The sequence below is a fragment of the Ciconia boyciana genome, chromosome 4, assembly GCF_034638445.1.
Source record: "Ciconia boyciana chromosome 4, ASM3463844v1, whole genome shotgun sequence".
Classification (NCBI taxonomy): domain Eukaryota; kingdom Metazoa; phylum Chordata; class Aves; order Ciconiiformes; family Ciconiidae; genus Ciconia; species Ciconia boyciana.
This window is the reverse complement of record NC_132937.1, coordinates 58,072,488-58,085,457: the sequence shown is the minus strand read 5'-3', so window position 1 is coordinate 58,085,457 and position 12,970 is coordinate 58,072,488. Positions and strand designations below refer to the sequence as shown.

The window sequence follows — 12,970 nt, the reverse complement described above, 5'->3', positions numbered from 1 at the left end:
TGGGTGTTGTTTCAAAGAATAGGGCTAAAAATTGTGTAGCTTGTCCATTAACCATCAATTCTGTTCTTTTGCTCTACTGGGACTTACTAGTGTCTGTATTTCTTGCAATTCAGTGGTGACTTTTGGTTTTTGTTAGCCTTCATTCTGCAGGTGGTTATACACTCTTCACAGTAACTTGCAGGTTAGCTTTATTAGTTTATGACTCAGGTGGGGCTGCATTATTCTGCTGTGAACACACAATGTTTATACATAAAATATCACGATGCTCAAGCAGACTGTATCACTCTACTCTTGTTTAAAATTCCTGCTTTTTGCAGTGTGCAGGACTGTTTAGTTTATTTCAGTGTTTCATCAGGAATAGCGTGCATGAGTTTCAAGACTCTGTGGTTCTTGCAGAGATAACTACAGATCCTGGGATTACCTAGAAAATGGTAACATGGCACAGGAACAGATTTTAGAATGAAAAAGTCATCTAAACGACCAAAGACTGGGGTTTAATTCCAAACATTACTAAAAACCTCCTGTGTGAGTCTTGGTTCAAGCTAGTTATGAGAACAGAAAAGTGTGCATGATGGTCTCTTTGGAAGATTAGGTATTTATTGAAATATGCTTGTCACAGTTCCCCTGCTTTAAAACAGGGCTGTCATTCTTTGTGTGGCATGTCATTCTAGATGGTTATCTCCTTCCCAGCAGCAGTATTTATCTGTCTATTTTCAGCACAGCAGGGGCCACTGAACAATATTTAAGGCTTCTGGGGTCTAATATTGGGTGGCTACCTTGCCTGTGACTGTGTTAAAACCTGTTGATAATAACATTTAAGTGATGGTGACATCTTTCGGAAGTCAGGCTACTTGTTTCAAGGTGCTCAGGGTAGTAATGCAGCAGTACAGAAGTTAAAGCAACAGACAGACTTTATTTCCATTCTTGGCAGATGAGGAAATACGACTCACCCCAGGCTGGACCCAGGGTGTCCCGCCGAGCGGCTGAGATGAGACCTGGCCTTTTCTCGGTCAGCATCTTCACATTTCTCCCTCCCCTCCCTGCCTGGTCTGTACCCTGCATGCCATGCTGTGTCCGTGGCCTGGCTTTCTGTGCTGAGCTCCCACGGACTCCGCGTCCAAAACCTTAGTGTGAAAGGGGGGTGACGGGAACTGCACCCAGGGTTTTGAGCCACCATCTGCAAGCAGCACCTGGGCGACTCCAAAACAGATACATCCCTTTGAGAAAGGAAAGACTGCAGTGATCAAAACATGTGCCAAGGACATGTTTGGAAGGGGTAGCTGTTCTCCTGCACCCTTCAAATTGCAGAGCCAGAGGCACTGCTAGCAAAGCCAATTAATTGGTTTGTTCGTTTTTTCATGGGAAAACTTTTACGTTTGTCTTGACAAAACAAACTAGCATTACAAACGTCTAGTTAACTCCTACCTCTAATCTTGTTTTTCATAAATAAGGAAATAGCAATTAAGTTATTTTTCAGGATTGGCACAACAACATTGTTACAGCTGAGTTCCACCTGAAGAATGAAATACAAAGTGTTACAAGGCAGGTGAATTTAAGGGAAGAGGCAATCCATTTGGGGCAGCAAAAAAAATCCCCTGGGGTCTAGAAATCTACCCCAGTCCAGTTTAAAGTACCATTTGGGGACTAGAGGCATTTGCCAAAAATGCAAATCTGCTTATCCAAGTCGTGTATGCTCAAATTCAGTATGTGTCTCAAACTGTACCCATATGCTGCTGACAGTTGTTTCTTAACCACTGAATGTGTTCCTGCTATTGAAACGCTGAAGTTTCCAGGAGGCCAAAGCCCTGACGCTGCTGTTCAGCTGAGGTGCGAGTGCAGAAGTTGGGGAAGAGGTGGCCGAGGACGCACCTTGCCCCTTCAGTGTCCTGCTTACCAGCAGCAGTACAGACCCTCCTCACGGTCTGGAGCAGTGGGGTTCCCTGAAAAAGCTTTGACTCCTCTTCCCTACCTTCCTGTATCACCACTTCAAAAAGCTGCTGGCTTTTCGACCAACACAAGAATTCGCCTTGCTTACATAAAAAGAGAGAGTGGAGATTAAGAAATAAAGAACGGATTGACAAACATGCACATGCTGGCAATGACTTTTATATTAAGGCACTTAAAGGAATGCTTTTCTAGTTGCATGTTCTGTAATATATTTTAACATTATATAATTCTTGGGAGCAACATTAATTTTCAAGGTGTGACTGAGCTGGGCGGGCCAGATCAGGCATGTTTAAGAACAAAACTAATGTTCAACAAGGAGATAATTTTGTGGCCTACATTGAATATAAGCTCAGCACGAACATACTGGAAAAATGTGAAGAAGTAATGTCAATGGAGCATCAATCTCCATCATACTGCAAAATTATTCTGAAGCTTTTAGGGGCAGATTAAATAGGCTGAAATTAAAAACTATTTTAACTTTATATTTCCCCTATTTTTAAGATTAAAAAAGCAATGACCAGTTATCAAAATATTTTCTTTCTTTTCCTCAAATTTCTCCATGCATTACTTCCGTTACCTTGACAGGAGCCTTTCACAAAAGTGCTCCCCAGTTCTCTCTTTGGAATTTTTATTCTTTTCTTTAAGCAGCCTTCTGTAGACATTTCCATTCACTCTGCCCTTTCCTCTCAGCTTGCAAGAAAATAATTTTCACAGTTGTCTTTGCTCTCTCCAGCCAGTGTCCAGAGAAGCTGTAAACTGTGGGAGGAAGGACTTGCTCTCGCATAATGTTTCTTTGTAGAGAGATCGTATCCACTAGTGATAGCTGTAAGCCTGATGTGGGTCCAGAGAGCAAAAACATGTGGGCTTCTGTGTGTTGCTTGAGGTTCCTGCTCAGTACCAAACCAGCAATTTAAAACATAATAAAAAGCAGAGAAAAATTGAGACCCTTTGGGTCACAGACTTCTCTGAAGATTGCGTGGGGAAAGGTCCCCTCGGCAGCTCTGCTGTCAACCACCACACTTTGTTCCAGTGTTAATGGGGTAATGTAAACTTATGTTATCAAGACCGACATTTGCCAAAAAGAGGTTCTCCAGGCACTGTTCTGATTTCTTCCCTCTCAGAGCTGCCTCCTAAGAGGAAGATGATAAAGCAAAAGGTCTTTGAGATTTCTGCTGTATTTCAGGTTTCAGAGAGCTCTTTGAAAACTGAGAAGTAAGGTTGACCATGAGGTACATTTGCCTCATACAAGCCTTTGTGAGTTGACCAACTATAATATTCTTAGCCAAGCATCATCACAAAAATAGCCTTTAGTTTGAGTTTGCCTTTTTCTGTGCAGCTGTACCTGAACATAAAACATGAGATCAGAAGTGTCTTGAATTTCAGTTGTAATTAAGAGTTTAGTAGTTCACAAAAATCAGAACTAGGCTATCACATTTTTAATTGCCACCTGTATTTGAATCTCTTGAAACAAAACTGAATCTCTGTGAACTAAAACTGAAATAAGTTCCCAGGCACAGTACTGCCCGAAGACATTTGTAGCTCTGGTCAACACTTTGCAGAGGCACCTCCTATGAAGGAATTTCCTGCCATCTTCTGGGAAAATCTCTTGCAGCTCTTGGCGAGTTCGTTAGCTGTGACCGAGATCCCAAAATCTGAGCTGGCACAGGAAAGCCAGTGGACTTTGGTAACCAATGATGTTTTTCTGCAGCTGGAAAGCTGTACTGAGGGAGTCGCTCGGTGTTGTTTGTTGCAGGATGCTTGGGTCTGATGTGATTCCATTGCCTCATATTTACGGAACACGAATCAAAGGCATTGAAATGTTCTGCCCTCTGGACCCATCTCCTCCTTATGAAGCTGTGTGGAGCCAGAACAGCTCTCAGCAGGTATGGCCCACAGGAGTTCAAAGCGTAACTTGCTTTTCCGCTGTAAAGGTAAGGTTGCACGGAGGCACCGTAAACATGAGTCAGGTATCTTCATTTCAGAATAGCAGGAGAATATGTTTGGTTACAAACACGGCTTGCTGTAAATTTCATGGAAGATTTTAATTAGTCACTTACCCTTACAGCTGAAAAGTTTTCCCCAGTAGGAAAACTGTGTCCAAGCATGGGAGAAGGAGCAAAATACACTGTGGAGCACAGTTGTTGCTGGTTATTCTAGAGGCCCCCTGTGCTGCCTCCTTGCTTTACTTCCCTTCCACACCTGCACTCCTCCCATGTGGGACTAGGTCGGGGTTTTGCCATGCTCACTGATCCCTTTTCACTGGTGCTTTCAGAAGACAGGTGCTTTTTCCCAGAAAATACTCAGCAGGATAAAATTGGCTGACATGGATGATGAACGTTAATTTTAGACATTCACTAGTCTTGGTTTTGCAGTGGAATTAAATGCATATCACATAGTCACTGTGCAGTTAAGCAAAAGTGTTCACTTTCTAAGGTGGATGTTGCAGTTCTTAGAAAGTACCAGAAAAAAGATGGTGGCTTGTGATTTTTCAAGTTTTCCATTTTATTCCAGGAAAGTCCACCTCAAATAGGTGTCGTGGAAGTTGTTCCTTCGGAGGAAGTGAGTGAGAGGCAGGCCTCTCAAGGTAAAAAGTACATTTTAAAATTTTTTCTACAACAGTTCTACCCAATCCAGCTGACTTAATGTAGCAGCATTATTATTATTTCTCTGAAAGACAGCCACCATATTGCAAGCCAGAGATACAGAATCATGATCATTTTGGGCAATAGGAACAGGGATTAATGTTTAAATACAAAAAAAGTTGTTTGTTCTTAAGATACAAAAAGAAAGATATATTTCCTTCTTAGTAATAGACAAGTTAGTTGTTGATTCTATGCCCATATGTTGTAAGAAATTATGTCCATCTCCAGTGCTTTCATTTGTTTTGTATATGTGATGGTGCCTGTTGAGGTTTTGTTGCTGATGAAAATAGGAAAAGGATAAAATAGTGCTGTACTGTGGTGAGCTGAATGTGGGAATTACTCTATTATTTGGCCTGCACTGGAAGAATTACTAAGTAGTTTCTGCATACTGGCAGAGGACATAGCTAGACTACGTGTAGAGGCTACATCAAGCTTTGCTCAGCATTGATTTAGAGAACCGTGGAAATGGTTCCAAGTTGTTTTCGGCCTAATCTTTGTTGCAGTTAAATGCTTGCAGTTAAACGTTATTGGCTTCCAGATAAGTCACAGGCAGCTTTTCCAGTACAGCCCTGGTGAAAATCTGTTCCACTTTTCCTTTGAACTTGCCATTGTGGGGCAGGTTGTCTTTTGTGCAACAGATGGCTATATGCCTATCTGCACAATGTTCACACCACAAGCATATAGCGAGTAAAGACCCTTGGTGGGGTGTGGGGGTGAGAAGCCCCAAATCTTTTATTTGACTGTGGCTTCTTTTCTGCCAACCTACTTCTCAAGCTATAGGAAAACTTTGGTGTGAAGTTTATCAGTTGAAATTGTCCCTCTTAAGTGGTGGCAGGAAAAAAAAATTGTTTACATAAAACCATACTTTAACCAAATAACAAGTCTTTCAAAGTTCCCTTACACTCTAGGAGTCTGCCTGAAACCACTGAAAACAAGCACTTGGATGTTTCTGATACCTCATCAGTTGTGATAACCAGAAAGAAATTCAGAAGAGTTGTAGCAAAAAGTTTCTCAAAGACTTCTTATTGATAAAACTGCTGTTGCTTTCTCTGAGCACTTTGAGCACAAATGAAAATAGGATATCAAACACAGGGCTGCGTGGTGACTGCTTAAAGTTATGAGAAGGGAAACAGCAAAAGAATACTATAGAAGAGGCAACTGTTGTGAAGGAGAGTCAGGAAAGTTTTGGTTTGTTTGTTGTTTTTTTTTTTTTAAAAGCAATGATGAGGCATTGTTTGAGGTATTGTTTGTATTTAAAAACTTCCTTTGCAAGCAAGCAGACCTGAACACATGTGATAAATTGTACCCTCCTCCCCATCTTTTTAACTGGTTTGTCCATCTTTTTTTTTCTCTTTTTTTTTTTAATTTTAATAAAAAGTCCTGTAAGGAGACATTTAAATCTCAGCCTGGCTCTTAAATTCAGATAAAGAAGAAAATGAGCATCTTAATTAAGAAAATTAACACTGCTACTTCTAGATGCCAAGGATTTCTAGGGGCAGTGAATTTAAGAAAAAGAAATATGCTGAGCAGTATCTCTTCCTTTATTTATATTTGGGGAGGTGTAGTGGGTCTGGCTGGGATGGAGTTAATTTTCTTCGTAGCAGCCCGTATGGTGCTGCTTTGGATTTGTGACCAAAATAGTGTTCATGACACACCAATGTTTTAGCTCCTGCTGAGCAGTGCTTGCACAGCATCGAGGCTTGCTCCATCTCTCTGCCCCCCACAGCGAGTGGGCTGGGGGTGCACAAGAAGCTGGGAGGGGACACGGCTGGGACGCTGACCCCAACTGACCAAAGGGATATCCCATACCATATGTTGCCATGCTCAACAATAAGGACTCGGGAGGAGTTTTCCAGGGTTGCCATTGCTCAGGGACTGGCTGGGCATCAGTCAGCTGGTGGTGAGTGACTGGGTTTGCATCACTTGTTTTTCTTTGGTTTCTTTTGTTGTCCGTCCCCGTCCCGCCCCTCCTGTCTTTATCTCAACCCACGAGTTGGCTCACTTTTGCTCTTCCAATTCTCCTCCACGTCCCGCTGTGGGGGAGTGAGTGAGCAGCTGTGTGGGACTGAGCTGCCTACTGGGGTTAAACCACAGCAGGAGGGAAGTACAAAATAAGGGATTATGTTGGAATCATGGCAGAGTAACTCCATGGGCTGTCTCAGCTGATGTGGAGTAACAGTCTATAGATAAAAGCTGAACTTTTGGTTTATGCCGGTAGTCTGTTGTGCCAGGGCATTTGTGTATGATGCCATGATTCCCTTGGCACATCAGGACTGATCGACTAAGTGTAGATCCCAGCGGAAGTTAAAGCTATGCACGACTCTCTGCCAGCAGAACCGGGGGGGTTCTGGCTGCCTGCTGCAGGAGGAGCTGTAGGCTTCTCTGTGCCAGCTAAAATGGTTTTACTGACTTCAGAAGTGCTCCTGTCAAGCAAAATGGCACTTCCCCTGCCTGCTGTAGTAGGAAGACATGCAGCTTTCTACTGATGGCTGGGGATGCTTGGCAGCTGCTCCATATCATCACATACTAGGTGTATGCATTTCCAGTACACACCAACTTAAGCCAGTTATCTCTGAAATCTGAAACATTAATGTTATGAAGAATTATCATAGGATCATGAAATTGGTTCATTAATCTGTTAGTATTTTAAAAAACCCAACTTCTCTAGAGTACCAGCAGCACTATACATCAAGGAATGACTGCTAGCACAACTCCACTGGTGTTAAAAAGTTTATATTGGTAATGGGTTCTGTAATCCTGCCTGATTCTTGGTCTGCCATGCTTTGTTGCTGGGTCCTACCTCCTGACTTTCCAGGCTGGTACCTACTTCATATAGCTTCTGTCACTGTTTCTTCTCTTCAGAGATTCTAGGTTGCATTTGTGTAGGAGATAAGACGCTATGCTCAACAAGTACATATAATCCAAGCCTTAATTTTCTAGAATGCTCCAGTCACTGGTACATTTCTGTTAAAGTAGCAGCACAAACATTTGCCATGTTCTGAATAAGAGACTGTTTACATTAATTTGGCTTTTTGCACTTGCATGAGCAAGAACATTGTTTCCTGTAATAGGCCAGGTGCTGTCAGGTGGAGGTACAGAACCAGGCTTGGTGAGAAATAGATAGCTTCACCCTGTCCTGGTCACTAAAAAGCAGTTGTGGGAATCACAGCATATAATTTCACCCTAAGGAAAAGGAGGAATGTTGATTAATTGGAAAGATAAAACACATCACAAGAATTCAGGAAAATCTTCATTTTAATAAAGAATCTCATGAAACAAGATTTTTATTTCCCTTATAGGGACTGGTGACTGGTTTATGAGCTACCTAATTGCAAACAGTGACTGACCTCTGTGACTATATGCTGTCATATCTTGGTATAACTGCTTATATGCAGGAGGATTTCAGGCTCTGAGATTTTGTGTTCTCTCTAAGAAAGCTGTAGCTCTCTTCTCTCAGATCAGGTAGTTTAAGATGAGGTTTATACTAGGCAAAGCTGTATTTTTTGCTGCTCCAGTTGTATAAGGCTGAACAGGTTTCTGCAAATGTTTAAGCAGGCTTTAGACCAGTGTTACTGGTGAGTGTGGGCATATGCATGCATACATGCACGTCTAGGCTTTTGTGTCCAATCATTACAGCTTTGCAAGGGGGGGCACAAAGAAAATCAGTAATAATCTCTATTAATGGCTTCTACAGATCTGCTTTATTCTGACTACTCTTCCTTCACCTTTACTATTCCTGATTACTCAGGTGAAGAAATTCCTGAGTCTTCCAGCAGGGTGAGCCTTACACCTTCAAATGCAAGCCCAGTGCCGGCAGAAGGAGCCGGCAGGAGAGCCTTCAATCCCTCGAGGAAAAGGTCTAGAAGTGACCCTGTGCTGCATGGCCGGTTGCTTCAAGGTGACTTGATTTTCTCTATCTGTGCTTATGTAACGAGTCCTTAAAAGAACATTTGTCAGAAGGTTAGTACCTTGAACCTAGTACCTGCAGAAGTCAGCTACTGTCTCCCAACAGAGTACCTACATTACAGCAAACAGTTTGTGCTTTGCTAAATCTTCTCCACCCAACACCTTAGTGTTGCTGCTCTTTAGGCTTTCACATCTACGAACAGGGTCTGTGGCAGGCATTGCTAGTTTGGGGAGGAGGGCAGGATGGTGTAAGATGAGGAGGAGGGAGCACGTAAGATTTCTCAGTGTATTCATACACTGGCATCTAAAAGCTTGCAAGGGCAGTTGTCAATGTGGGAAATTTAAAGCAAAATTAGCTTAGGTATTTGCCATTAGCCTATAAATTTGCACCCCTTTTCTCACTCCTCATAGCATCAAAAAAACCGAAAACTCAACACGAAAAACCCACAGTGGAGAGCCGAAGAAGTCTGTCACAGCTACTTTGGTGTCAGTGATCCAATTCACTTGCTGTGGAAAAACTGCTAGTGTGGCTGCAGAGTCCTTGATTCTGTTGATAGTCTTGAAAATCCACTTGTCAAGAGTCTTGCCGGTTTTATTAGAAGATATTGGAATCCCCATAGTAGCTGCTGATACCTATTAGCACTCACAAAATGTAAGCGGGGAGGGGGCATGTTGGTAACAACCATTTATATTGAATATTGGGAGCATGCCTGTCTGGATTACACTCACTATTTTGTGGAATGTTTTTAAGTCTCTGCTACATCATGTGTTTTCTCTTTTCCTCTTATCAGCTTCCACCACAGCACCCCGGAGAATCTGCCGCTGAAGCAATAGTTACATGACACAGGGCCTATTGATAGCCGTGAAAGCGGAGCGGAGCATTTCTGCTGTAGAGGGACTGCATCAGTCAGAAGCATTTGGGTGCTTTAGGCTCAGTGTAACTGAGGTTAGGTCTGTTCAGCACCGGACCTGAGAGTTAAATACATGAGTGCTGCAGAAAAGGAACTGATCTGCAACAGAACAATGGAAGTTGCTTCAAGTTAGTTAGTGCTGCTCTTGCTGGAAAGTTTTGGATCCCCTCCTGCTATTGTTGTGTTTGGCATAAAGCCATCATTAAAGTGCTTCTTGAACAATCTGTAGTTGCTCTTATTTATTTTTTTTTAACAGGGCCAAAAATTGATGATTGTTATTTAGACCAAAGGCAGTGGGTTTTTATTTGGACCGAAGGCAGTGGAATTGACTCCCTGCTGCCCCATGTTTAGTCCTTGCAAGCTAGTTTTGGATTTTATTTTTTTTTAATTAAATGTCCACTTTGTAGTATTAGTGGCTTCCAGCTTGACAAGCAATTATTTTCAGGTATTTTGTAACTAGCCCTCTTGACTGGTAATAACTGAAATTTACAAAAAGTTTAGGAGAGATCATAAAAGCCTTCAAGCTTTGCTTAACCTGCTTTGTATAACTGTATGTTAACATTAACACTCAACGCTCACTTCAGGTCTATTCAGAACAGAAGTAAAAGAGAAAGGAACCAATGTACACAAAATGGCAAACAGCTTTTCCCAGAAATGTCCCTTCATACCCTTTGACATGTGATATGCACTCAGCCACAGCTATGTACTACTCTATTTTACAGGCATTTTCTCTAGTGTAAATCCAATACAGAGTGAGCTTTGCATGCCGCCCTGACCATGCCAGACTGCTAAGTTTTACATGGTTGAACTGTGCACTGCACCATCACTGAATCAGGATTGAAATCACGGGATACTTGTTGAACAGTCCTGTGAACCAAGTGGGTTGTTTGCTTTGTTTGATCTTTGTCTTCAGGGACAGTGCTCAGCTGTGAAGCTGCAACACAAACTGAAGTAAAACCACAACTCTGCACTGTAACCTTGCAGAAGAGTTTGAGAGCAAGAGCTTTGAGGGGGAGACCCCAATCTTTGATAGACTACAAGTCTTACACAGACACTAAATGGCTTGTGGCATGGATCCTAAAGCAGTCCTCCTGCAGCATGAGCCCTGACATACACGAATTGGTGGAAAATATCAAGTCTGTCTTAAAATCAGATGAGAAGCATATGGCAGAAGCCATCACCAGTGCCACCTTCCTTGAGGAGGTCGTTTTATTACTTGTATTTATTGGGTGAGGTGGAAACCCCTCAGTACTTCAGTTTTATTTAGAGAGTGTTGCGAGAGTCTGTGCAGCTATGATATCTCTTGCTCTATCGATAACCAGACAGCCAGGAGGGTTTTCAGAAGACTGAATACGTGTGTATTTAAAAGTTGAAGGAGATGGTCTTCTGTGGTACAATCGTGAACTGTAAATAACATGACAGTGTTTTATACTGAGCGTGGCAAGGGAGAGGGAAGAGGTGTTATGAAGCATTCACTATTATAAACTGGAAGGAACGGAAGCTGACAAGGAAATTTTTATGTAAACCCACTAGAAGCAACTTTTTGTAATTGGCTTCCAGGATAAAAATAAGACCTAGTACTACAGGAAAAAAAAACAGAAAGTAGAAAATATGTGCTTACATTAATGGAATGAATATTCAGAAGTTTCAGACATTTCAGACTTAATCAAAAAAATGTTTTGGTAGCTTACAGACCATTTGGATACATTAGTTGATTCATGCATGGTACAAGTGGTTTGCAGTGAATACTGGTTTTGGTTTGAGTTCTCACGCAAAACACATCAAAGATTTTAGTTTAGTCTCTGCAGATAAAGTGAGATTTCCCACTGCAGCCTACAGGCAACAAAAGCCTCAACAAAATTGTCAGAAACAGCTGAAAAAAAAATTTCCTTATTAGAATTTAATTTATCACACTGGCCTGAAGCTTATTACAGTCCAGTGGCTTCTGCAGGAAGCAACATTTAGATTCCTATTAAGCAATACCTGACATGCCATGGTTTGGGGTGAGCTAATTCTTGTGCAGCTTTTAAAAACAAAACAAAACAAAACACAAAAAAACCCCCAACACTCACTCCTTTTCCCAGTTGGGATTGCTTTTCCCATGCCTCCTTGATAAATAGCAGTTTTAGTCTCAACACTACAACTAGCTTCTTCCTAGTTGGGTAAGAAACTCTTTTAATGGAACAAGAGCCTGAAAACAAATCTGATTTACTTTTTCTTTTTTTTTTTTTTCCTTTTAAAGATGCTGACACCTGCCCAGCAAGCCATGTCATGGAGTGCCCATGTGTTACCTTTCAGGTGGCACCCTGGATTGCTGCACCCGGAGAGCTTTGGTGGCCTGAGTACTTTCAGCACAGATGAAGATCAGCTAGCAGAGAGGAAGATCCAGAGAGCAGAGCATGACTGGCCTCACAGTCTTCTTGGCGTTGTCAGGGAAACTGTACTTTGAGCTGGTTTCTGTCTTTCTTTGAGCTGGTTTCTGTTTATTCCTCAGTAGAGCACTTCTGTCAGACATACATGCTGCACAAGAAAATAATCTCTGAGAAGTGGGTGGAAAAGTGTGTCGATAACCCATTTTTTTATACCCTCACGCTCAGACTCCTAAGGAGAAGCTCATTCTAGAAAGCTTGTTAAGCAGATTGGAAGCTGGCCTTTATTGGGCTGCTCAGGTGCAGCTAGTCTGTTTGTGATACGGTACTGTCTTGCTGCATCTCTCTAGCCTACCACCCCTTAGGATGGATTTGCTTTTTTCACTCAGCTTACAAGAGAGATGGCAGAATGGCTCTATGCCTTGGTTTCCTGGGGTGAGGCAAGGACAGTTAATGCATGTGTACACTTTGTATCTCGTTGGAGAACAGGTCAATGCCTGTGTTCATGTGGTGTGTGTTACTCCAGCTCCACTGATTTATTTATTTGCTGGCATAGAGCAATTTACTTAGTAGAGGTGCTTGTTAGGTACCAGTGGACATCCATGCTGGAAGCCCATACGCAGCCATCTCAAATCCTCTGCAGACGTGCAGGTGACTACCCAACGTTGTTCTGGCAATCTTAACCACTAGGCCACAGCGACCCATGAGTTGACACCCTCTGGCTAGTAAGCAAATGTATATGCCAGTTGGCTCAAGTTGTTGACTGCAGATAGTTTGTTAAGCTCTGTTCTATTGGTATGCTGTGAACGCAGAATACACTAAGTATTTCCAGAGGCTGGTATCAGGCACACAAATTTTATTTGCAAGGCTAGTTGTAGCCTTCTGTGTCTCAGCAGGATGGCTAAATATTCCTGCTGCTATTTTAATGATAAAGCTTCATTTAAAAATTATTAAACAGCTTTCCCACTGAAAACCAAAAAGCCTTAAAGTGAGTCTTAATTAAGCTTGTTCAGAAGTTGAAACTGTGCAATATGGCTTGATTCTTGAATAAAATAAAGTGCTTATCTCCACACTGGAATTGATGTTTTATTTTTTCTGTCTAGTAGAGGAAATACATTAGGGGTATTGAGTTTGCTGGAGCACTGGCATATTGGTACATTTTGCACTGAGAAGTAAGAGCATAGCAAGTAAAAAT

At 42.0% G+C, this 12,970-nt stretch overlaps 1 protein-coding gene across 1 annotated transcript in view; it reads left to right on the top strand.

Moving 5' to 3' along the window:
• Nucleotides 1–11,855, top strand: part of ENTREP1 (endosomal transmembrane epsin interactor 1) — a 28,979-nt gene extending 17,124 nt beyond the window's left edge. The window contains exons 8-12 of the mRNA XM_072859539.1: nt 3,701–3,830; nt 4,459–4,531; nt 8,338–8,487; nt 10,320–10,609; nt 11,649–11,855. Of these exons, the coding sequence (XP_072715640.1) occupies nt 3,701–3,830; nt 4,459–4,531; nt 8,338–8,487; nt 10,320–10,609; nt 11,649–11,855 (850 nt within the window). The remainder of the gene's footprint in view (nt 1–3,700; nt 3,831–4,458; nt 4,532–8,337; nt 8,488–10,319; nt 10,610–11,648) is intronic.
• The last annotated feature ends 1,115 nt before the right edge of the window (nt 11,856–12,970 follow it).